General features: G+C 43.6%; 1 protein-coding gene across 1 annotated transcript in view; it reads left to right on the top strand.

Annotated features, from left to right (window-relative positions):
* LOC308586515 (BEN domain-containing protein 5-like) overlaps window positions 1-24,549 on the top strand; it is a 753,040-nt gene that overhangs the window by 550,274 nt on the left and 178,217 nt on the right. Inside the window, exon 7 of the mRNA XM_081193192.1 lies at window positions 22,980-23,069. Within this exon, the coding sequence (XP_081049318.1) occupies window positions 22,980-23,069 (90 nt within the window). The remainder of the gene's footprint in view (window positions 1-22,979; window positions 23,070-24,549) is intronic.

Below are 24,549 nucleotides of genomic sequence, written 5' to 3'. Positions count from 1 at the left end.
AGTAGTGTTGCAATGGCCAACTGTAAAAGCACATATAGGGTGCTTTGACAACATGCTAAAATAACTTCCCACCCATTGCAAATAGCAGGCTCAGAAGGAGAGTGGTTTCAGTTGGGGGAATCTGGCTAGTTGTTCAGCCAAGCAAGGCCAAATCATGTGATTAAGATTGCATCTAGTTAGTAGTGTGGCCCTTCCATTGCTTTAAAATGGGGGCTAGAGGAATTCATGGAGGACAGGGTCCATCAGTTATTCTTGCAGCACACAAATCCATGTCTGCCAAGAACTAAGTCCAATGGGACCTAGGGCAAGTGTGTATAGGATTTCAGCCTTAGTTGTGACGGCTTTGTGAGTGGAGGCAGTATGATTTGAAGGATAACTTGTTTCAGGTACACCTTGTATGCTTCCTGGGTGCGTCTGACTGGTTATTGTGGGAAGCGGGGGTTTCAAATCAAGCAGAATTAGTTCTCTGTGCATGCAGCTGTATGTGGATGTCTCTACGTGTAATCAGCAAGCACATCTTGACCTCTTTACACGTTTATTGTCTCTTAAGAGGGCTTTGGTAGCAATACTGTGGCTACTTTGTGAAATGTGAAGGATACCCCAAAATACCCATTTGGAGAAAAGTAATTTGATACCCTTAAAAAACCCATACAAGCCTTTGGGAGGAAAATAAGATTGGTTGTGCCTATTTATCTGTATTAATCAATACATTTTTCTCTGATGCTTTGATATGCAAGAGAGAAACTTCAGTCTTATGGATTTTGACAGCTTTTTTACATTCATAGGGCATCTAAAAGCTCTTCTGCTCTCTGATTTGAACTCTGTGACCAGCACGCAAGGCTTCCTGTAAGGGAAAGAAAGTCATTCCATACAGAGAATTCAGGGGTTGTGAGCAAAGATCCTGATATTGCTTTCCTTTTCTTTGAGCCTTTTCACAGCTTGACAGTTTTCTGACTAGAGATTATTCCCTTTATAGCTAGCATGACTCATAAAATTAAGATCCGACTTCCAGCTACCACACTGTTTTAGAGAAGAATCTAGGGCTGTGAAAATGCCCCCATGCCATCCCAGAGATGCCACCTCATTCACAGGGAGTGAATTTTAGGGTTTATTTTAGTTGGATGAGATACCACTCTCTCTCACACACACATTCATGGGACCATTTGTGCCTTGTGAGTTAGGTGTGTTTTTTTTTTTTTAAAAAAATGAAACTAAAGCTTTGGTTTGCCTTGAGCAACCTAGTGTTACTTCTTTCTAAATGGAAAAGAATGGCTCAATGGAAACAACAATACTGGTTGGCTGGCACTGCCTAGATACAGACAAAGTGGATTCGACCCACCCTGAGGGTGTGTTTCAGGATGGAGAGAGAAAAGCCAGCTATGCTTCAAGCAGTGGGCTGCCCCATGATGGGCCACTGTTAGCGGGAGTCTCCTTGGCAGGGAGATACCATAGAGAATTACCCCTCTGGTGACTCCCACTCTGGGCTGCCATTGGGAGCCAAGGGCTTCACCCATGAAGCAGTGGCAGATAGTTTGTGGAAGGACCTTGAGTGAGAGACAAGGAAGTAAAGATTTGCCAGGTAAGAACTGGGAGGGTCCATCATTTTCCGTGGGTGGCCAGAATTAAGTGCTACCGTATTTTTCGCCCCATAAGACGCACCGGCCCATAAGACGCACCTAGATTTTTGGGGGGGAAATAAAGGAAAAAAATTTTATTTCCCCCCCAGGTGCGCTGCGCTACACCAGGAGCTTGGGGCGTGCGGAGCTCAGCGCGCCCCAAGCTTCTGCGTGCCGGCAAGCAGTCCGCTGCCGCCCCAAGCCTCGCGCACCCGGCAGGAGGTCCCACCGGGTGCGCGAGGCTTGGGGCGGCAGCGGACTGCTTGCGCGCACCTAGAAGCTTGGGGCGTGCTGAGCTCAGCGCGCCCCAAGCTTCTAGGTGCGCAAGCAGTCCGCTGCCGCCCCAAGCCTCGCGCACCTGGTGGGACCTCCTGCCGGGTGCGCGAGGCTTGCAGACACTCGCCCGAAGCAGGGGGAGCCCTCCCGAGGGCTCCCCGTGCTTCGGGCGACAGGCTGCCGCCCCAAGCCTCGCGCACCCGGTGGGACCTCCTGCCGGGCGCGCGAGGCTTGCAGGCATTCGCCCCATAAGACGCACCCCGATTTCCCCTTCATTTTTGGAGGGGGAAAAGTGCGTCTTATGGGGCGAAAAATACGGTACTTTTGAGAGATGGTTCTGTATTTGTGCACTATCTGTTTATTTTAGATACCCTGATGCTGATTTTCTGTTTATGCTGTTGCTGTTACCAGAATCTGTGTCTTATTCTGCATTCCTTATCATAATTGTATTCATAGGGGTTTGGGTTTTGTTTGTTTTTAAGTTATGTTCTGGCATCTGGGCTGTACGTTGTAAGCTGCCCTGTGGTCTTTTGATGAAGGGTGCTGTATAAATTTTAATAATAATAATAATAATAATAATAATAATAATAATAATAATTATACAGAATCTTTTCAAACTGAATTTTGAAGTTCAGTCCAGCAATGTGGTGTCTTCTAGGAGCTCCAACATATTTAACTATCATATTATAACCTGAAGACTAGTTTTAGAAAGTGTTCTTTGGAATGTTGCTAAATATAAATATGAACACACAAACAAATTCACAAGTCACTTTCGTAATAGGAAAATATCTAGGAGAAACTGCCACGTGGATGATTTGAGGTTCATAATAAGGCGAAACACATACACGCTTCATTGTTATTTTTGCACATTGGAAAGGAATTATCAACAGCCAGGATGTACACAATTTGAGCATGCCCTGTCAGAATGAAAGTGAAGGCAGTCTGTGGTTACATTTCCATTTTCTTTGAATGGGAAATCTATAAGGAAAAGGAAAGGCAGAGCAGAAGTTATGACCCAGACCATTGGGAAGAGCAAGGAACAGTGGCTACAGAAAGCAATCATTATGAATTGGGGCTGTTTTTGTCCACCTTTGGTTAGAAACTCTTGGCAGTTATAATAATTGCACCAATGAAGCTTTTATTAATTTTTTCAAAAAAACCCAAAAACTTTTGACTATTGTATACACAGACCTAAAGGCATGGAGGGAGGACCAAATCTATTTTTAGACACCAATTAAGTAGTGTTTGCACACAGCTTTGAAAAACAGGAGCACTTTCCAGTCCATGCATTCTAGGGTCTTAATAAGAGGTGATTAAAACACACACACACACACACACACACACACACACACACACACACACCAGGCTTGCTTTTCTCTTTGAGTTTTGCTGCTTACCACCGTGTCAGCTGCTTCAATTATTTCTATTTAATTACATCCTAGCATTTGAACTATCCTCATTAACCTTCATCAGAGAGTCATCCAGGATAACACAGTTCATGGAGCCAACATCTTGTGTGAATCTCCCCCCGCCCCCTTCCTCCCTTTCCCTTTCCCTGTATCCCTCAGATTCATTAGCTGAATGTTAGAGCCCTGGGCCACTTAGGTATTCAAATCATGAAGCAATGTGAGTAGTGGGAGGCTGCAATGGCTCAGTAGCCCTCACGTTCTCTTCTTCATGGTTCATTTGCATTTTGCAGAAGAGACTACAGAAAAGGAGGCGCTGAGAAAAACGCTTCAGCTAACATCAGCAGGACGTGAAGGACAAATGTTTACTCTGAGCAAGTTGTTAATATGTCACTGTTATTCTGCCAGTTGAAGTGGTAGCATTTGGGACAGATGAATAGCAAAGAGACAGACACTAGCCTTCCCGGTATCACAGTCAACCACTGTGATATCTGTTTATGCAATGATATGCAGCAATCATACACTTTCAGGGCAAATATAGATTTGACTAAGGTTTAGAGTGGTAGAGAATTGTGAACTTGTGACCCTACAACTGCAGCTTCCAGTTTCCTTGACCATTAGCCATTCTAGCCGGGGTTGATGGCAGTTCTGGTTCCCCATTGCTGGATGAGAGTGTCAAACGAGTGCTATTTTTCCAGAAAAAGAGGTGCCAGAACTCACCATGAATGCCTCCCTCTTTCTCTTAGAATGGCAATGGCACTCACCTCAGAGATGCCAGAACTCTGAGAAGTGTCAAAACTGAGTTCCAGAGAGTTCCCCCTGAAAAAAGCCCTGGACCTAAGCAACCTTACAGAGTATTAAAATTGGGCATTTGTGGAACAACAATGTATCTTGGCATGTGGTCCTTTAAGGACAGGTGGGATATAAATGCAGTAGTAGTAATGCCCATTCAGAAATATACCCAGGGGTGTACTGAGTGGTTGGGCACAGGACCAGGGGCACAGAACCAGGATGGTGGTGCAAAAATCACCCCAGAAAGGACTCAAACTCCAGGCAGGACTTAGCAGACATGGCTCTCTGTGCATGCCCTCCTCCTCCCCACTGGTCTCAGCCACTCAGCATCACCCTGGTGCCAGGGGAGGAAGCACTTGTCACCTATGGGAGCCCAGCCAGGGAGGGATTCAACTGTGCAGGTTTTCTCTGGGGTTGCCCCTGCCACCTGCCTGATTCCAAGGGAAGGCTGCTCAATTGGGGGGCAGCAGCGAGGGTCGAGCAGAGAAGCACATCACTAGCGCCTCCTGGTTTGCTGAGGAGAGGAGGCAGCTGCAGAGTCTGTGCAGGGTGGCGAGTGGGCAAGGCAGGGCCACTGCAGGTGGCAGCACTGCTATGGCCATGGTGGCATGTGAGAGAGAGTGGGGATAAGAAAATGGGAACAAAGAAAGTTGATTGAAATAGCGGGGGGAGAGCAGGAGAAGGAAGTGGGGACAGAGAAGAGGATAGAGGAGAGAACCAGCCACAAAAAAGATATATATATATATATATATATGCTTTCGTAGATTTTCACGGGTACAGGAATGTAGGTTTTGGTGTCTTCGGGTGTCTTCCCGTGTAAGAGTTGGGGTGTCTAGGCGACGTTTCGACGAGGTCTCACTCGTCATCTTCAGGCTGGTGCTTTCGGCTTCTTGTTACTGGAACAGAGCAGGATCTCAGTGTTTGAGTTCCTATAAATACTGTTGAGGGGGTGTGGTGCAGAGAAGAAGTTCCCAGGTTATTGTGCCTTTTCTTCTTTTGTTCCTTAATTACTTGGGGGATATCTTGAGTGATATCTTGAGTGATATTCTGAGTACCACTTAGGTGGGTCATTAAGTGTGGATTAGTTGCTATAGCTTTCGTGTCTTGACCTTTTGAGCTTGTGAAGAGATTTTTCTGAGAAGATGGCTGTACTGCACTGAGTTGTGCTCTGGCTTGGCTTCGTGTATAGGGGCGAGCTGTGGTTTTGTGCCCTGTGCCAGCCAGATCTGTGTAGGGATTGCAGGGGGGTGCAGCATCCGGAGGTGCCACTATGGTTTGGCTACCGGATGGAGTCTGTAATTTATCTGTGGAGAGGGTCTGGGTTTGGGTCTGGTGTGGTTGATAGGTGATGGCGTTCTGTGTGCCTCTGGTCCTGGTGTCGGTTTTTGTGGGGAGGGCTAATTTCCAGATGTCTGGCAGGCGGGACGTGTCGTCACGCTTGTTCATGTTGTGAGGGTGTTTCTCTATCTCGATGGCTTCCATGATTATTCTCTTGTGGTGATGTTCCATGTTAAAGAGCAATTTGGAATCTGCAAAATTAATTTCGTGTCCTGTTTCTTTCATGTGTTGGAAAAGAGAGGAGGTTTTTTCTTCTTTTTTGACGGCATTCTTGTGTTCTGCGATACGTGCATTTATTCGTCTGTTTGTTTGTCCAATGTACGTGGCTGGGCAGACTTTGCAGGGTATTTCATAGACCCCTTGGTTTTCCAACTGGATTTTATCTTTGGGGTTTCTGAGGATATTGGCTATTTTTTGGTTGGTGCAAAAGGCTGTTTTGATATTGTGTTTATGGAGGATTTTGCTGATTTTGTCTGTAGTGCCCTTGATATAAGGAAGGAGGGCCATGCCATTGTTTTCTTCTGTGTCTTGGTTTTTGGGGGGTGTTTCTTTTTGGATTAGCTTCGTAACCCTGTTTTGCTGGTATCCATTGGCGATTAACACATTTGAGAGATTCTGTAACTCAGTTGTCAAGTGGTCTTTGTCAGCCAGGCGTTTGGTTCTGGAGATGAGAGTCTTGGCTACGGAGTTTATTTGTGCAGGGTGGTGGTGTGATTGTGCATGTAAGTAGCGGTTGGTGTGTGTTTTTTTCTGGTAGATAGTGTGTCCTAGGGAGCCATCAGGTTTTTTGTAGATTAGGACGTCAAGGAAGGGAAGTTGGTTGTTGGCTTCTATTTCCATAGTAAATTGTATTTTGGGGTGTAGGCTGTTGAGATGTGTGAGGAAGCTGTCTAGTTTTTCTTTCCCGTGTGGCCAAATTACAAAGGTGTCGTCAACATATCTGAGCCAAAGTTTGGGTTTGTGTTCTGACTTGTCTAAAGCATTGGTTTCAAAGTGTTCCATGTACAAATTTGCGATGACCGGTGAGAGGGGTGATCCCATAGGCGCTCCTTCTATCTGTTTGTATCTTTGTCCATTGTGGATGAAGTACGTGTTGGTTAGGCAGTGGTTGGTCAGGTCCAGGATGTATTTGGGGGGATTGTATTTGTTTTGAATGGCTGTCAAGGCTTCATTAATGGGCACTTGAGTGAAGAGAGATACAACATCGAAGCTCACAAGTAGGTCATCGGGATGTAGGTTTTGCTTCTTTATTGTTTCTATGAACTGGAAGGAGTTAGTAACGTGTGAAGCGATGGATTCTGCATAGGGCTGAAGTTGCTTAGCGAGAAATTTAGCGAGATTTTGTAGAGGTGAGCCTATGGAGCTGACTATTGGTCTGAGTGGTGTTCCTTCTTTGTGTATCTTGGGGAGACCGTAGAGTTTGGGGCATCTGGATGATTTTTCTCTGGGGATGATTCTTAGCTGGATTTCTTCACTGATAGGAGAGGCTTTTATTTTGGATTTGGTGGTTTTTTCCAGATAGGTGGTGGGATCTGTTTTTATAGGTTGGTAGGTAGGGTCTTGGAGTAGATTTGATAGTTTTGCTTGGTAGTCCGATGTGTTCATCACAACAGTGGCATTACCTTTGTCTGCTGGGAGAATGATTATGTTGTTGTCTTTCTTCAGGTTGGTGAGTGCTTTCTGTTCTTCTTTGTGTAAATTGCTTCTGGGTGGTTTGCTGGAGCAGAGGATGTTGGTGACTTCAAGTCTGATTTTATTGGCTTCATCTGGGTCGATTTTGGTTAGGCTAGCTTCGACTCCGCATATGATGTTTTCCGTGGGGATGCGTCTCGGGGCGACTGCAAAGTTGAAACCTTTGGAGAGTACTTTGGTTTCAGTTGGGGTGAGGATCCTGTCTGATATGTTATGTACTGTTTGTTTCATGGGTTGTTGTGGAGGGTGGCTGGGCTTCTGGCGTTTCTCTAGTTTGTGGAGTTTGTTGGTGTGTCTGTCTGTCTTATGTGAGGTCTCAGTTTCAGCTCTCCAGACGGCTAGTTGTTTGCATTTGTCCCAGAGTGCAGGGTGGATTTTGTTACAGAGTTTGAGGTGAAGAGTGAGCAGATCTTTGTTGGTTTGGTTTAGTAGGTATCTTTTCTTATGTATTTCGTTTCTGATTAGGGATAGTTCAGTTCGTTTCAGGATCCTTTCGGTAGCTGGGGTTTTAGAGTGGAATTTAAGTTGGAAGCATGTGGGAATTAAGTTGTTGTCCCGGCAGTTGCGTAGGAACAAGAGATCACATAAGATGGTGGCTCTTCGGATTTCTAGTTTCTCGTAGGTTCTTGTCAGCTGGAAGGTTTCCTCCCCGTAGAGGTGAGATATTTGCTTTCGTAGATTTTCACGGGTACAGGAATGTAGGTTTTGGTGTCTTCGGGTGTCTTCCCGTGTAAGAGTTGGGGTGTCTAGGCGACGTTTCGACGAGGTCTCACTCGTCATCTTCAGGCTGGTGCTTTCGGCTTCTTGTTACTGGAACAGAGCAGGATCTCAGTGTTTGAGTTCCTATAAATACTGTTGAGGGGGTGTGGTGCAGAGAAGAAGTTCCCAGGTTATTGTGCCTTTTCTTCTTTTGTTCCTTAATTACTTGGGGGATATCTTGAGTGATATCTTGAGTGATATTCTGAGTACCACTTAGGTGGGTCATTAAGTGTGGATTAGTTGCTATAGCTTTCGTGTCTTGACCTTTTGAGCTTGTGAAGAGATTTTTCTGAGAAGATGGCTGTACTGCACTGAGTTGTGCTCTGGCTTGGCTTCGTGTATAGGGGCGAGCTGTGGTTTTGTGCCCTGTGCCAGCCAGATCTGTGTAGGGATTGCAGGGGGGTGCAGCATCCGGAGGTGCCACTATGGTTTGGCTACCGGATGGAGTCTGTAATTTATCTGTGGAGAGGGTCTGGGTTTGGGTCTGGTGTGGTTGATAGGTGATGGCGTTCTGTGTGCCTCTGGTCCTGGTGTCGGTTTTTGTGGGGAGGGCTAATTTCCAGATGTCTGGCAGGCGGGACGTGTCGTCACGCTTGTTCATGTTGTGAGGGTGTTTCTCTATCTCGATGGCTTCCATGATTATTCTCTTGTGGTGATGTTCCATGTTAAAGAGCAATTTGGAATCTGCAAAATTAATTTCGTGTCCTGTTTCTTTCATGTGTTGGAAAAGAGAGGAGGTTTTTTCTTCTTTTTTGACGGCATTCTTGTGTTCTGCGATACGTGCATTTATTCGTCTGTTTGTTTGTCCAATGTACGTGGCTGGGCAGACTTTGCAGGGTATTTCATAGACCCCTTGGTTTTCCAACTGGATTTTATCTTTGGGGTTTCTGAGGATATTGGCTATTTTTTGGTTGGTGCAAAAGGCTGTTTTGATATTGTGTTTATGGAGGATTTTGCTGATTTTGTCTGTAGTGCCCTTGATATAAGGAAGGAGGGCCATGCCATTGTTTTCTTCTGTGTCTTGGTTTTTGGGGGGTGTTTCTTTTTGGATTAGCTTCGTAACCCTGTTTTGCTGGTATCCATTGGCGATTAACACATTTGAGAGATTCTGTAACTCAGTTGTCAAGTGGTCTTTGTCAGCCAGGCGTTTGGTTCTGGAGATGAGAGTCTTGGCTACGGAGTTTATTTGTGCAGGGTGGTGGTGTGATTGTGCATGTAAGTAGCGGTTGGTGTGTGTTTTTTTCTGGTAGATAGTGTGTCCTAGGGAGCCATCAGGTTTTTTGTAGATTAGGACGTCAAGGAAGGGAAGTTGGTTGTTGGCTTCTATTTCCATAGTAAATTGTATTTTGGGGTGTAGGCTGTTGAGATGTGTGAGGAAGCTGTCTAGTTTTTCTTTCCCGTGTGGCCAAATTACAAAGGTGTCGTCAACATATCTGAGCCAAAGTTTGGGTTTGTGTTCTGACTTGTCTAAAGCATTGGTTTCAAAGTGTTCCATGTACAAATTTGCGATGACCGGTGAGAGGGGTGATCCCATAGGCGCTCCTTCTATCTGTTTGTATCTTTGTCCATTGTGGATGAAGTACGTGTTGGTTAGGCAGTGGTTGGTCAGGTCCAGGATGTATTTGGGGGGATTGTATTTGTTTTGAATGGCTGTCAAGGCTTCATTAATGGGCACTTGAGTGAAGAGAGATATAACATCGAAGCTCACAAGTAGGTCATCGGGATGTAGGTTTTGCTTCTTTATTGTTTCTATGAACTGGAAGGAGTTAGTAACGTGTGAAGCGATGGATTCTGCATAGGGCTGAAGTTGCTTAGCGAGAAATTTAGCGAGATTTTGTAGAGGTGAGCCTATGGAGCTGACTATTGGTCTGAGTGGTGTTCCTTCTTTGTGTATCTTGGGGAGACCGTAGAGTTTGGGGCATCTGGATGATTTTTCTCTGGGGATGATTCTTAGCTGGATTTCTTCACTGATAGGAGAGGCTTTTATTTTGGATTTGGTGGTTTTTTCCAGATAGGTGGTGGGATCTGTTTTTATAGGTTGGTAGGTAGGGTCTTGGAGTAGATTTGATAGTTTTGCTTGGTAGTCCGATGTGTTCATCACAACAGTGGCATTACCTTTGTCTGCTGGGAGAATGATTATGTTGTTGTCTTTCTTCAGGTTGGTGAGTGCTTTCTGTTCTTCTTTGTGTAAATTGCTTCTGGGTGGTTTGCTGGAGCAGAGGATGTTGGTGACTTCAAGTCTGATTTTATTGGCTTCATCTGGGTCGATTTTGGTTAGGCTAGCTTCGACTCCGCATATGATGTTTTCCGTGGGGATGCGTCTCGGGGCGACTGCAAAGTTGAAACCTTTGGAGAGTACTTTGGTTTCAGTTGGGGTGAGGATCCTGTCTGATATGTTATGTACTGTTTGTTTCATGGGTTGTTGTGGAGGGTGGCTGGGCTTCTGGCGTTTCTCTAGTTTGTGGAGTTTGTTGGTGTGTCTGTCTGTCTTATGTGAGGTCTCAGTTTCAGCTCTCCAGACGGCTAGTTGTTTGCATTTGTCCCAGAGTGCAGGGTGGATTTTGTTACAGAGTTTGAGGTGAAGAGTGAGCAGATCTTTGTTGGTTTGGTTTAGTAGGTATCTTTTCTTATGTATTTCGTTTCTGATTAGGGATAGTTCAGTTCGTTTCAGGATCCTTTCGGTAGCTGGGGTTTTAGAGTGGAATTTAAGTTGGAAGCATGTGGGAATTAAGTTGTTGTCCCGGCAGTTGCGTAGGAACAAGAGATCACATAAGATGGTGGCTCTTCGGATTTCTAGTTTCTCGTAGGTTCTTGTCAGCTGGAAGGTTTCCTCCCCGTAGAGGTGAGATATTTGCTTTCGTAGATTTTCACGGGTACAGGAATGTAGGTTTTGGTGTCTTCGGGTGTCTTCCCGTGTAAGAGTTGGGGTGTCTAGGCGACGTTTCGACGAGGTCTCACTCGTCATCTTCAGGCTGGTGCTTTCGGCTTCTTGTTACTGGAACAGAGCAGGATCTCAGTGTTTGAGTTCCTATAAATACTGTTGAGGGGGTGTGGTGCAGAGAAGAAGTTCCCAGGTTATTGTGCCTTTTCTTCTTTTGTTCCTTAATTACTTGGGGGATATCTTGAGTGATATCTTGAGTGATATTCTGAGTACCACTTAGGTGGGTCATTAAGTGTGGATTAGTTGCTATAGCTTTCGTGTCTTGACCTTTTGAGCTTGTGAAGAGATTTTTCTGAGAAGATGGCTGTACTGCACTGAGTTGTGCTCTGGCTTGGCTTCGTGTATAGGGGCGAGCTGTGGTTTTGTGCCCTGTGCCAGCCAGATCTGTGTAGGGATTGCAGGGGGGTGCAGCATCCGGAGGTGCCACTATGGTTTGGCTACCGGATGGAGTCTGTAATTTATCTGTGGAGAGGGTCTGGGTTTGGGTCTGGTGTGGTTGATAGGTGATGGCGTTCTGTGTGCCTCTGGTCCTGGTGTCGGTTTTTGTGGGGAGGGCTAATTTCCAGATGTCTGGCAGGCGGGACGTGTCGTCACGCTTGTTCATGTTGTGAGGGTGTTTCTCTATCTCGATGGCTTCCATGATTATTCTCTTGTGGTGATGTTCCATGTTAAAGAGCAATTTGGAATCTGCAAAATTAATTTCGTGTCCTGTTTCTTTCATGTGTTGGAAAAGAGAGGAGGTTTTTTCTTCTTTTTTGACGGCATTCTTGTGTTCTGCGATACGTGCATTTATTCGTCTGTTTGTTTGTCCAATGTACGTGGCTGGGCAGACTTTGCAGGTCTGTTCCAGTAACAAGAAGCCGAAAGCACCAGCCTGAAGATGACGAGTGAGACCTCGTCGAAACGTCGCCTAGACACCCCAACTCTTACACGGGAAGACACCCGAAGACACCAAAACCTACATATATATATATATATATATATATATATATATATATATATATAATAAAAGGCGGTGAAACAGAAAATGGGCCTCTGGGAAAGTTGGTGGGGCAGAAGCTTTCTTGGACTGGAGGAACCGTTTGATGCTTCTTTATTTAATTTTTTTAGACACGAATCTGTTAAATTTGCCAGTGGTGCAGCTAAGTGATTTTAGAACCTGGACTTAATATTCTTAATACTCCGCCTATGGCTGCATGTATTGTTTTAGTTGCGCAGTGAAGTGCAGAAGTATCACTTCTCGTCTTCTCTTCCCCCTGCCTTGTGATTCCATGCTTTATAACTGCTTTGACATTCCTGGTATGTCACAACAAACATATGTTTGCCAAACCAGAATACAGGGCAGAATACAGATCTGTGTAGGGATTGCAGGGGGGTGCAGCATCCGGAGGTGCCACTATGGTTTGGCTACTGGATGGTGTCTGTATTTTTCGCCCCATAAGACGCACCGGCCCATAAGACGCACCTAGATTTTTGGGGGGGAAGTGTAATAGATTTATTAGAAGGTCTATATATGTAGGCACAATAGGACAATGGATTCTGCAAGCCAAAGACAATGCTAAATTAAATCAATATTCCTTTGGCTATTATTTTAAACTCAGGTTTTTGGGTTGAGATTGTATGCCCTCCCCCCAGTGAAATCCTTACTTTGGCACAAAACCTGCTATCTGTGGAATTGGGGTGTTTGTGAACCCTGCTTTATTGGTGTTTCACCTGTCTTCACAGGATAGATTTCAGATTTGTAGTCTTAGTTCATTAAAGCCAATGGGTATCAGAAAAGAAAATTGGTATAGAGATGTATGAACACCATTATTTTTTTTATTTCACACTTTCTCCAAGGAGCCCAGGACAGCATACATGGCTCTTTCCCTCCCCATCCATTTTATCCTTACAACAGCCCTGTGAGCTAGTTTAGCCCAAGGGTGAGACTGGCTCACAATCACCCATTGAGCTTCATGGACAATTGGTGAGTTGAACCCTGGTCCCCCGGGTCCTAGTCCAACATTTTAACCCCTACATCATGGCTCTTGGGATCTCCTGAAAATGCTTCCATATCAGCACAACATAAACCAAGGCAGTTTTATGCTGGCCCTGGTGTTTTAAAAGGAACTCTGCCAAGAATTCCAACTAAGAATCTGTCCTAGGATAACACATCATGGGCAATGTCTTCTGCTGTCTGCTGGTCAACATGCAACAGCTGCCCCAACACACACACACACACACACACACACACACACACACACACACACACACTGAATGAGACACAAGCAGCAGAAGCATAGATTGGAATAAAAGCCACAGCCTTAGTTAGGGTGGCTATATGCCCAGCTTCTGAAGGGCTGTCAGAGAACAGTCCTTTATTTAGAGATATAGTTTGGTTTAAAGATAACCGTAAGAAGGGAGAGCAGGAGGAGGGGCTCTTGAAATTGCCCATCAATATTTAGCACTGGGACAGCAGACTGAGCAGGTGCACAGGTCACTTTGTCAGCCTTCCACACTATGGTGAGATGTATTGTATTTCTGTTTAAATTATAGCAATTACTTTTATGCTTGAATCAATGTATGGAACGTGCAAATTTAATGCAAAACTGTTTTTCCCCTCTTTTCTGGTGATGCATTTCCTTTGTGTGTGCGATACTTAAATGGCCACTCTACCGTTAGCTAGACAGCTAGGTTTATTATATGTTGCTGGTCCTTAACATGCACCAGGAAAAAAGTTCCTCTCATGGTCAAGAGCAGTAGTAGTGGCAGGGGAGGAACATGAAGTGGCCTTGTATGCTAATAGCATATTACTTCTTTTGTCACAAACCCAGAGAGAGTCATCCCTGATTTGACATTAGAACATACGATCTGGTCTTGTCCTGTGGTGGTTCTCTGAAATTTTTGGATGTTCACCTCATAATCCTAATCCTAATACCCTAATATCCTGGAATTTGAAGGAGGGGCACCACAGTGGGATCCTGCATACTTTATCTGTGGCCAAATGACTGTGGGTTTTTGTTTAGTTGTTTTTCCAAAACTGGAAAGACTGAACAGCTCCCCTGATACCTCCTTGTTTGGAGGGCCTTTCCTCTCTTGCCTATGAAAAAGCTACTTTGTCCCAGAGGTGCAAAGAGCATATCTATTCTGAGATCTGGGAACCCTTTAGAGCTATTTGCATGAAATGTCATATGAGCTCTGCCAGAGGCTCCCCCCCCTTCCCCTTCTGTATCCGACCCTCCTCTATCATTTTCTCTCTTTTTTCCTCTTGGCGTTGACCACATGTGCCCGGTTTTGTAAAATGGCATTATGAATGGTCGTGTTCTGCTAATGTGTTTTCTTTTTCCTTTATTTATTGCTTATTATAGGTTTTTATAAAACAAACAAACACCCAATAAACTATGCATTAAAAAAGAGAATACTAGTGCTAGTGCTAGTAAATATGCCTGGCTAGATTCTGCCTTGACAAAATCAGGCATCCAGTTTTCCATCGCTTTTTTTCTCCTTCTTTCTTTCACAGCATCTCTCCACTGACATATCCCATCCTTTAAATAAATGATGGCTGTGAACAAGGCCCTTGGGCTTCAGCATGCTGCATTTATTTTATTAATTTAGTTCTTGCTGTGCTAGATTATTTCCCCCCCAGACTATTAAAGCTGCCTTTGACGTTAATTAAAAGCTCTCCCTAGGCTGGTAGACTTGGGTTTTTCCTTTCCCTTTTTTAAACACATTTTGCTGGGTAGGCTTTTTAAAATATATTTTTTAGACACATAATTTAATATTCTGCATAGCCTGTTTGTGTGTTTTGTGTTTGTGAGTGATAGAGTGTGCACAATAATCTGCATTTTTATAGCCTCATTTATCTGGACATTCGTCCTGTAATTATAACCCCTTGACATTTTGTATTGGATTTTACTATATGACCAAACTCGAAGGCTGAAATGAATTTAAAATAAAAAAGAGCTCCAGAGTAATCAAAATATCCTTGCTTGTTCATGTTGTCATCGCATAGTAATAGTTATTTAGGTAGGTCACTAAACAGGCAGTGACAGCATTAGGCATGCTATAAAGGCAAAAGAGATGTTCCTAGTGAATTGATGCCCTTTATTATCTTTCTTGATGACCACTCAGAAGACCACAGGACACCAATAAGAAGATCCATGAAGTCCAGGATCCTGTAACCCACAGTGGCTCATCCATATGCCTACAGGCTTGACCTGAAGGCAATTGTCATCTTCTATGTTTGCTTTCCATCATCTGGGATTCAGTAGCAAATTGCCTCTGGGTGTGGAGGTTCCATCTAGCTATCCTGTGTGCTAATAGTGAACTCATTCTCTCAGTTTCAATCTCTATGGAGCCGAATTGTCATCATCCATGCACAAGAGGGAGGTATCAGCAGGCTCCAGGAAGCCATAAGGTTTGCATCAGTGGTCAGTGCAAAAAAGAGTCACCATGGCTATTGGAAGGGGGGGGGGACAGAAAGGGGAATTGGGAATGGAGTCTCCCTGAGAAGAGCCTGGTTGACTGACACCTGAAACAGAAGCATTCACCACTGCAACATTTTCTGACAGATTTCTTGGTATGAATTTGTCTAAAACCAATTTTCCTGGCACAACTCATACCTGGCAACGTATCTCATCTGCCTCCATTTTTCCCCATGTACAATTACTGGCAAATCTGTTGTTTTTGCCCCAGACTGCACTGCAAACTCCCCCAGGGCTGATCTTCCCTCATAGCACCTTGCACTCCCTATTGGTATGATACACTATCACCAATTTTCCTGGCACAACTCATACCTGGCAACGTATCTCGTCTGCCTCCATTTTCCCCCATGTACAATTACTGGCAAATCTGTTGTTTTTGCCCCAGACTGCACTGCAAACTCCCCCAGGGCTGATCTTCCCTCATAGCACCTTGCACTCCCTATTGGTATGATACACTATCAGGGAAAACCTATTATAATAACGCGACGTATGCTGTGCATTAGCAAGCACTGCATACTTGGCTGGAATATAAATCCTCTGCCCCCTTGCAGGACCATGTTTCATCTTCAATATTTCATTAAGTGTGTGCCCTGCAAAAGTTCAAGCCATTCAACATGATCAGATTGATCTCTGAAACACAACTGATAGTGGCAGTGAGAGGAAAATCTAGTTATGTTAGTGTAACTGCAGCATAATGAAAATATGCTGCTCTGCCATAGCTTCTGTGATGTCATTTTTAGGGTTGCCATATGTCCTCTTTTTTCCAGGACACACCTTCTTTTTCATGGGTCTGTAACATGAGAGTCGTCATAGCGATTCATAGTTAAAAGTAGAAGTCAGAAAATGTGTCCTCTTTTTTGCTCTTCGAAATATGGCAACCCTAATTTATCTAGACAAAACCAGTACAGCTTATGACCTTCTAAGCTGAAGGAAACCCCCTAGCTACGCAATGTGTTTTGTTAGGGGCTGGACAACTGCCCCATAATTGCAGTTCTAGGTGACCGGGCACACAAGGAAGGAGGAGAAGAGCTTTATCAAATCTTTGATTCATGCAATCCAACTGGATGGGTTTTCATATAGGACTGGTCTAGACCAGGTATCAAAGTTTTGTTAGTGTCAGACTATTAACATTATAAAAGTCTGATTAAATTGAGCATCTGTCCTGGAAGTGAAAGCCTTTTGTACTGCATGACAAGCCCTAGTACCAGCTGGTGAACCCATGGGGACCCACCCATCAACATAATAAAACCTACTAACTGGGGAATCATAATGCAAATGGAACAATACTGTACATGGAACACATATTGATTATTTATGTATTGTAACTGGTGCCTATGGTCTCGAAATTCCAGATGTGCCCACTGCCCCAAAAAGGTTGACGACCCTTGCAAGTTAGGAACCCCTTATTATGTATTGGCTGGGAAAGCTCACAGGGCTTCATCAAGTTGCTCTGCATTAGGCAGAGCATGGCTGACAATAAAGCCCAATGTTGCTCAGTGCTGGGGAGAAACTCTGGGGTCAAGCCTTCCTTCTTTTCTTGGTGCTGCAGTCTATTTTCTCCTGTTTCCAATAGTACCAAACTACAACGATCGAGGCTGGAGAAGAAAGCACAAGACAGATCAGTCACCCTTCAGACCTGTCACTGCAAATGTTGGGGATACCTGGTTCATCCTTCTTATGTGGTGTTAAGTGTACTAATACTATGTGACATGTTGTGGCAGGCAACTAGACTCAACAGTTTTCTTGGGGTGGTGGTGGTAAAGTTAAGTTAATCTGAAGTCAAATCGGCCTAGTAGTAGATATTGCTGACCCATCTGTGCTCACCGATCCATATTTTAATCACATATAACAACTAGTTGCCCAAGATGGTGATGCACATCTGCATCCAAAAATGAGCAAAGATACTTTCATGGGTCTTGAGCAAGCATTATGATGCAGATCTGCACCCATATGCACACCATATGTGGACTTGGCATCCATGTTGATGGCACGTGCAAAAGCCTGATTCCACAACATAATCCCTTTGCTGGAATAGACCGTGGTATTTAGTATTCAAGGGAACAGAAGACACATACCCAAAACACCTTTCTTTGGAAAATATCATCTAAATAATTATGCTGTGGGAAAGAAATGGCTTGAATTGTATGTCCTGAATATTATTTCCCCTCCCACTCTTGCTCTAGTACTTCTTCAGATGACATTTTGAGGATATTGGGATTGGTTTTTTGGAATTTTGGGATTATACATCAAATGCAAGCAGATGATCTATGCCTTTGAGGAGGCATGTTTTTACTGTACCACTTATCTTTAGCATCAGAAGCTGCCTTTCTTTCATCTCTGAGGGGCATGGGGTTTATCTGTTCTATGGTCTTATAAATAGCAAAGCTGGAAAGGGGGAAAGAGAGCAAGCAAAGGACTTGTCTGCTGAACTATTATGCTTACAGTGAGGATGCAGGCAGGTGACAATAAATGCTATGTGCTGCACCCTTAATTGCACATTACTATAATCTTGGCTGTTGGAATAAAATAACATGCCACTCATACTCCTCTTTTTTCTATTCCATTCCATGGGAAAGTACATTCCAAAAATGCAGATGCTTGTGAATAATCTAAATGCAAAATCCTGTCCAGAGGAAGAGGGGGGTGGGAGGAAAAGCATAAACCTAGCAGCTTTTGTGTGCTAGTTAATTTCCTTTCCTTGCAGGGGCATTGAGCATGACAGTGTCAGAAAGCACAGATGCAGAAATGTTTGCTTCCAAGACTTCATGCAGATTAAAAACAAACAAATAAGAAGTGGGGAGGGCAAAAATCCCCTCTCTCAAAATTGCTTTGCCATTTCTGACTTTCTGTATTTGGAAATAATTTTACCAGAAGATATTGCTGGCCTTTTGCTTGACAAGAACATTCCCTTGCTGGGCTATTAAGTTGAAAACGCAGTCAAGTATTAACACTGAAACAGTTTGCATAATTTCGCCCTCTGCATAGAACACCTTCAATGAGGAAAGTGTGAGGGAGAAGTACACTATTTCCATTAAAGGGGGTGGGGGGAATGGGGGGAGGAAATGGTATTGAGTAGTTTAAGGGCTGGCTTGTTCCTCTTGGATCTAAGCAGATCAGCTGATTTTGGTCTAGAGATCTCAGGCTGCTGATCAGCTGCCTGCCAAAGCTACCATTGCAGTTCACTTTCTCGCAATCCATTGGAAACTCTTACCTTTCAGATGGTGCAAAAAGAAAGAAGAAAAATAACAGCTAAGTAAAGAGATCACACATAATATATTTACACTTCCAAAATCCCAGTGTCGCAAAGATTAGTGGCAAGTGGCTTCAGCCTTTGACTTCCAAATGTCTTTATAAGATTTATTTGTGTTTACCTGTCCCTAGTGGATTCTCTCTCTCTCTCTCTCTCTCTCTGTGTGTGTGTGTGTGTGTGTGTGTGTGTGAGAGAGAGAGAGAGAGAGAGAGAGAGAGAGAGAGAGACAGAGAGAGAGAGAGAGAGAGAGAGAGAGAGAGAGAGAGAGAGAGAGAGAGAATGAGTAAGATGGTTTATGTGGGATTCAGCCCCACTAAATTTAGTGGGACTTACTTCTGAGTAAGCAAGTATAGGACAGCACTGTAAATCCTCCATTTCTCTTGTTTGATCATGTTTGTCTCTATGCTTTTCTCCTGACCGCTCACCAGGGCTTTAATAAACTGCATATGTGGATGGGAATGAGGCAACAGATGTGCTAATTTCCTGTCACTCTGTCTTAGAAATGCTGCACTACATTAAAGTGATTTTGCAAATGAAAGCTAAAAGCTAAGCAAAAGCCCCTATCTATTTTCCCTAAAGATGATTATAGCGTTCTTTATGTTCCCCTAAATGACAAACCAATTTGTTACCTGCCTGCATAAACATTTCCTTGCATTAGGACCAGAAATGTTTTATTTTTATTAGCCCAAACTTTACCTTTTTATGAAGACACAAGGGCGCAATAAAATTAGCGTGCAAATATAATGCCCAATTTGCATTTTCCCCCTATGGTCAGCAGAAAAAAGCGGAAGAAAATCAATTGTCTATTAGGTCAACAGCATACACATCAAGAGCTCAAATTAGATCATTGTAATGGCTCTAATTTTCAGACTGCCAGATTAATATGAAATGGTTGGAATCCACCTCACTTTCACAGGAACATTTGAATTTCAGCAGGGAACACAAACCGCCATGGGTTTTCTGTTTTGAATGCCTATCCTCAAATATCTGGGATGGCAGATTCAATGACATGTTCTGAATGCATAATGAGTATTAGCATTGTTAGTGCAACCAGACAATATTATTTTTCTGATTGGATTGAAAGCCCGTCAGCTCTCTCTTTTGGCTAGCTCTCAGCGTGATAACAACACAGCAGAGAAATGAAACTAAATGAAAACAAACACCCGGTAATTCTACATATTTCTATCTGTAATGAAAGGTCATTTCTGCAACTGTGTCGCCATTTCACTTTGGCAGATGGACAACCCGATCTTCTCAGTACATCTGCATAGCATGGGTTGCCAGTGCCCGGGGCTGTGCAGTGGGTGGGGAGGGAAAAGGTGTGTGCACATTCAACCGCCTAACGGCGTCTGCGTCACTCAGGAAATCACAACCACAGAGATAAGAAAAGAAGAGCTGTTACGTTGTCTGGAGAGGTCACTTCCTGGTTTGCATGGAGAAGCCGTTTTCAACGGAGCCCAGCAACAGAAGCATGCAGCTGCATTGAGGCAGCACCGGGTGTTGCGCCCCTAACAATGTTGGGGCCCCTAACAATTTTGCACCCAGGGCAGCCACCCCTGTGCTCCTCCCCCATGCTATTGCATCTGAAGGCCCCGTGGCATGAAGGAGGCAGATTCAGGCAGTCAGCAGAGCAGTCTGAGAGTCATAGAATCATAGAATCATAGAGTTGGAAGAGACCACAATGGCCATCGAGTCCAACCCCCTGCCAAGCAGGAAACATGTTATTGATGTGTCACCTTTCTTGAATAGCGGAGCTGAATGGTGTGTGTGTGTGTGTGTGTGTTGTTCTGTGCTGACAAGTGGCACAAAACAAAAACATTTCCTTTCTGTCTTTTCTCTCTCGTCCACATCTCCTTCCACATTTTATAAATATCTTGTACATTCCAGCATCTACCTATCACATTTCTTATCTTCCTTCATTTTCTCGCAGCCTGGCTACTGTCCCAAAATAGAAAGGATGTGTTATCTTACACTGAAGTCAATAAAGGAGACGATTCCCCCACCTGCCCCAACAGATATACCACTAACAGTAAAGACAAGACTATATACAGTATCGTTTATTTTATCCTGAGTTCTGTTTCTTGGTAGCAACATTGTCGCTTCCTCATTTTTTTCATTTAAAGGTGTTATAGCCAGTGAGAAATGTTATTGCTTCATATATAAGAATAGTGAACACACACACACACACACACACACACACACACACACACAGTTTTGACATTTAAGACACATGGCAGAGGAAAAGGTTAGAGAAGATACATAACATGCTGAAACACTTCAATACTTGGAAATGTGTATAACTGGGCGTGAAGTTGTAAAATATGTTTTATTAACTGAGTGACTGATTTCCAAAAAACAACAACTGGTAGTGTGTATTCGCTAATGCTACTTGAACTGCCCCACCATGTTAATGAGGGGAAAGATGCATAAACTTCATACCTGATATTTTCTAGTTTCAAACTTTCTGTTCATTTATTTTTACATGTTTTTTGGCCTTGAATGTTCCCGCCACACTTGCCATCCCCTCCTGCCACACCAGTGTGGTGTGCCACACCCTTTGAGAACCACTGCTTGTCTACCCTGGTGCAGCACTGAAAGCCAGGTGGTCACAGTTCGGTAAGGTCAGGCCCACCCAGTTCACCCACCCAAGTCTCAGTAATGCAAGCCAGATCCCATATCTATCCAAGTGTGGTAATATTTGTCTTCCCTGGTTGCTATTTTCTTCCATCTTATATTGTGTAAGAAGAGCGGATATTTCCCCTTTTAAAGTTACAGTTAAAGGGGATGTGCTAAAGGAAATGTGTTTTAAGAAATCCATTATTAGACTGCCCCAGTTCTTTTCTCCTCCCCACCCCTGCAAATGTCAAAGCTGCTGAGATCCAATCCAATCACTAGAGCTGTGCCTATGGCAGGGGTGTTTGATCTGTGCCCCTACACCATTTTCCTGATCACATAGGTCTCATCTATTAGCCCTGTATTACAGTTTGGCAGCTATATAATGCACACCTATATCACGGTTTCCATACTGACTGTAAATTAATAGAATGATACACATTATTTAATGGAGCACAGCAGAAAACATAATAAAAAGTAAGAGAAACAAAAACTGTGGCACATGTTACCTATTGATGGTTACTTAACATAATTCTCTCTTTCTCTCTTTAACAATTTGCAGCTTCAGAAACTACAGTTTCTACCTCTCACCTTGTATAGTTCATGGCTAATTTATCTCCACCCTTCTTCATCACTCTGTGCTAATCCTGATGACACGGGTTGGTCATCAGTTTTTTGCTGATATTATTATGTTCCTTTCTGCTGCTTCTCATTTTTCTTCTAGAGACAGGGTTGACCCCACCAGCTGCTGCTTTTGTCAGAAACATTCTCTTGAAAGATTTCTCTGCCTCTAGGGCTCAAATTTGCACCAGAGATGTGTGATGTTAGCACATCAAAGACCAAATAAATGGTTGGACTACAGGCTAAGCAGTTGTAGGACTTCCTAAGAGACTAAAAGAATACAAGAGTAGAGATTATTTCCAGGGCTGTTTTGCTAATTGCTTCTGGAGAGGAACTGAAAATGTATTGATAAGTGTTGTTGTTTTCTTTCAGATTTTCAGGCTTCTGATTGACACAGGCTGGAACAACCATTTCTATTAAAAATAAAAATAATTGAATATAACTTTCCTTTGAATACAACTATCCAGTAGGTTGCCTTGCGTCAATACCTGGCCAAAGCCTGGGACTTAACAGAAGAGTGTTAATAGCCCACAATATGTTTCTATGAGAACTAATTGTTAGCCAGGCTTGCTTTCTTTTTTCCATCTGGAACTCAGTTCTGCCACTTCTCAGGTGGGCGCCATTGCCATTATAAGAGAACATGGGAGGTGAGTCCCGGCTCCTCTTTCTCTAGAAAGATAGTGCTGTTGTTAGCCATTCCCTTTTTAATAGCGTAGAAATATCTGGATTTTTTTTCTACTCACATTTATTGTCCAGCAGCTAAAATCATGTTTGAATTGGTTAAAACAGAATATAAGGCCAGTGCAATTATTTGATGTACACTATGTGCTGTAACTCTCCAATGGTTTAACTTTACCCCCCCCCCCCCGCCGCCATGGCACACTCTTCTATTGTCTCTTGAGACAGAAGGATTGCCAACTCAGTATGCATGGAGGAAAGGGGGATAATTGGCGTGTCTGCCTGTGGCCCCCCCCCCCACACTTCATCTCCATCAATTAGTGACCTATGTGGGTAGACTCCAACTGTGCAAGAAAAAAATAGGGACAGTCAAGATTTTTCTTTACAAATTTGAATCTCTTACATATCTGATGGTTCTGAAGCTCCAATTCATTAAGATAAAATAAATAATGGGGGGAAACTATGCCCTGCATACAAGTACAAAATTTCAGAGTTGTTACTATCAAATTTTTGTCTCTTTGTTTTCCTCAACAGTAAACCTTCGTCCTGGAACAGAGCAGAAAGTTGTGTTTATTACAGCCCGTGTGCACCCTGGCGAAACACCATCATCTTTTGTGTGCCAAGGTAAGTAGCTTCATATGACGGTGCTTGAAATGAAAGCTAGGAATGGGAACTTCTCATCCCTGCATTTGATATGTCCATGGCCTTTAAGGTCCTTAGCGCATCTCCAACACCTAAGCAGGTGTTCCTTGATTTTAAATTTTAAACAAAGTCTTAATAAGCACATTAATAAGCCGGAGGAATGATAAAACTCACATTTGTTCATACTTGAGAGCTTCCAGAAGCATCTGGCAGTCTGGATCTGCATGTAAACCAGCAAGGCTGTTATAATCTAGCACTGGAGATTAACTGGAATGAAATAATTAAACATGTAGAAGGGTAACCTGATCAAAAGGCCCCAAAGGAAGCTATGGTCTGTTTTTCAAGTTTTGACTCCGAAAGCATCAAAACTCTTTGTAAGACAATAAAAGAATGAGAGCTGGAAATGTATATTGGAAATTTTCTTGTCTGCAGTTATGGTGCATGCTTGACTTATTTGGGAATTCATGGATTGGAACTTGGTGAATTTCTATGTTCACTGAGCCATTCTGCTTAATGCCCCTTGCGAAACTGCCTCTTGTGTGCCATTAGTATTGTAAGGGCTGATATGGAATCAGAGTACCCCAACCCCTCTGGAAAAGTAGACTTAGATGCTGCTGTACCACTGATCACACAAAATGAAGGGCACAACTGTATATTCAGAGGACTCAGTGACATACTTCTGAGAGCCTATGACTGAAATGACATTGAACTGAATAAGAATTTCTACTGATTGCGTTTTCAACTTTGCTTTGGGTTTAACTGATATAATGACAGAGGTTTTGCTATATCCATTCTATGTCTTACAGTTGATTAGAGATGCACACAAAATTACCTGAGAACTGTAATAGATCTGATCTATAGATCATCTCTTCTCTGAGTAAATCTGGCTGAACAGCTGCCCAGTTATTATTGGTTACATACACCTAACAAATTAGACTCTCTCACACACAGCCTCAGCATAATTAGGAGAGAGCTTTAGTCTGCTATTCTAGGCATACAGTGGTGCCTCGCGAGACGAAATTAATCCATTCCGCAAGTCTCTTCGTCTTGCGGTTTTTTCGTCTTGCGAAGCACGGCTATTAGCGGCTTAGCGGCTATTAACGGCTTAGCGGCTATTAACGGCTTAGCGGCTTTAAGAAAAAGGAAACAAACTCACAAGAACTTGCAGGACGTTTCGTCTTGCGAAGCAAGCCCATAGGGAAATTCGTCTTGCGGAATGACTCAAAAAACGGAAAACTCTTTCGTCTTGCGAGGCATTCGTCTTGCAAGGTACCACTGTATTTTCCTGTAAGCAAACCCTGTTGAGGGGTGTATGGGGTGTTAGGGGAGGAGTAGTATCTCTGGTGGGGGACTCGTCGTGGTCCCTCTGGGGTACCTGGTCCACCTTTGGTCCCCACCCAGCACTCAAGCTCTCACCTGTGGCTCCTAGAAGCTGTCAAAATGTGACAGCAGTCACACCCTG

The sequence above is a fragment of the Podarcis bocagei genome (genome assembly GCF_964188305.1).
Source record: "Podarcis bocagei genome assembly, chromosome: 5".
NCBI classification, from domain to species: Eukaryota; Metazoa; Chordata; class Lepidosauria; order Squamata; family Lacertidae; genus Podarcis; species Podarcis bocagei.
This window is presented reverse-complemented; position numbering and strand designations above follow the sequence as displayed.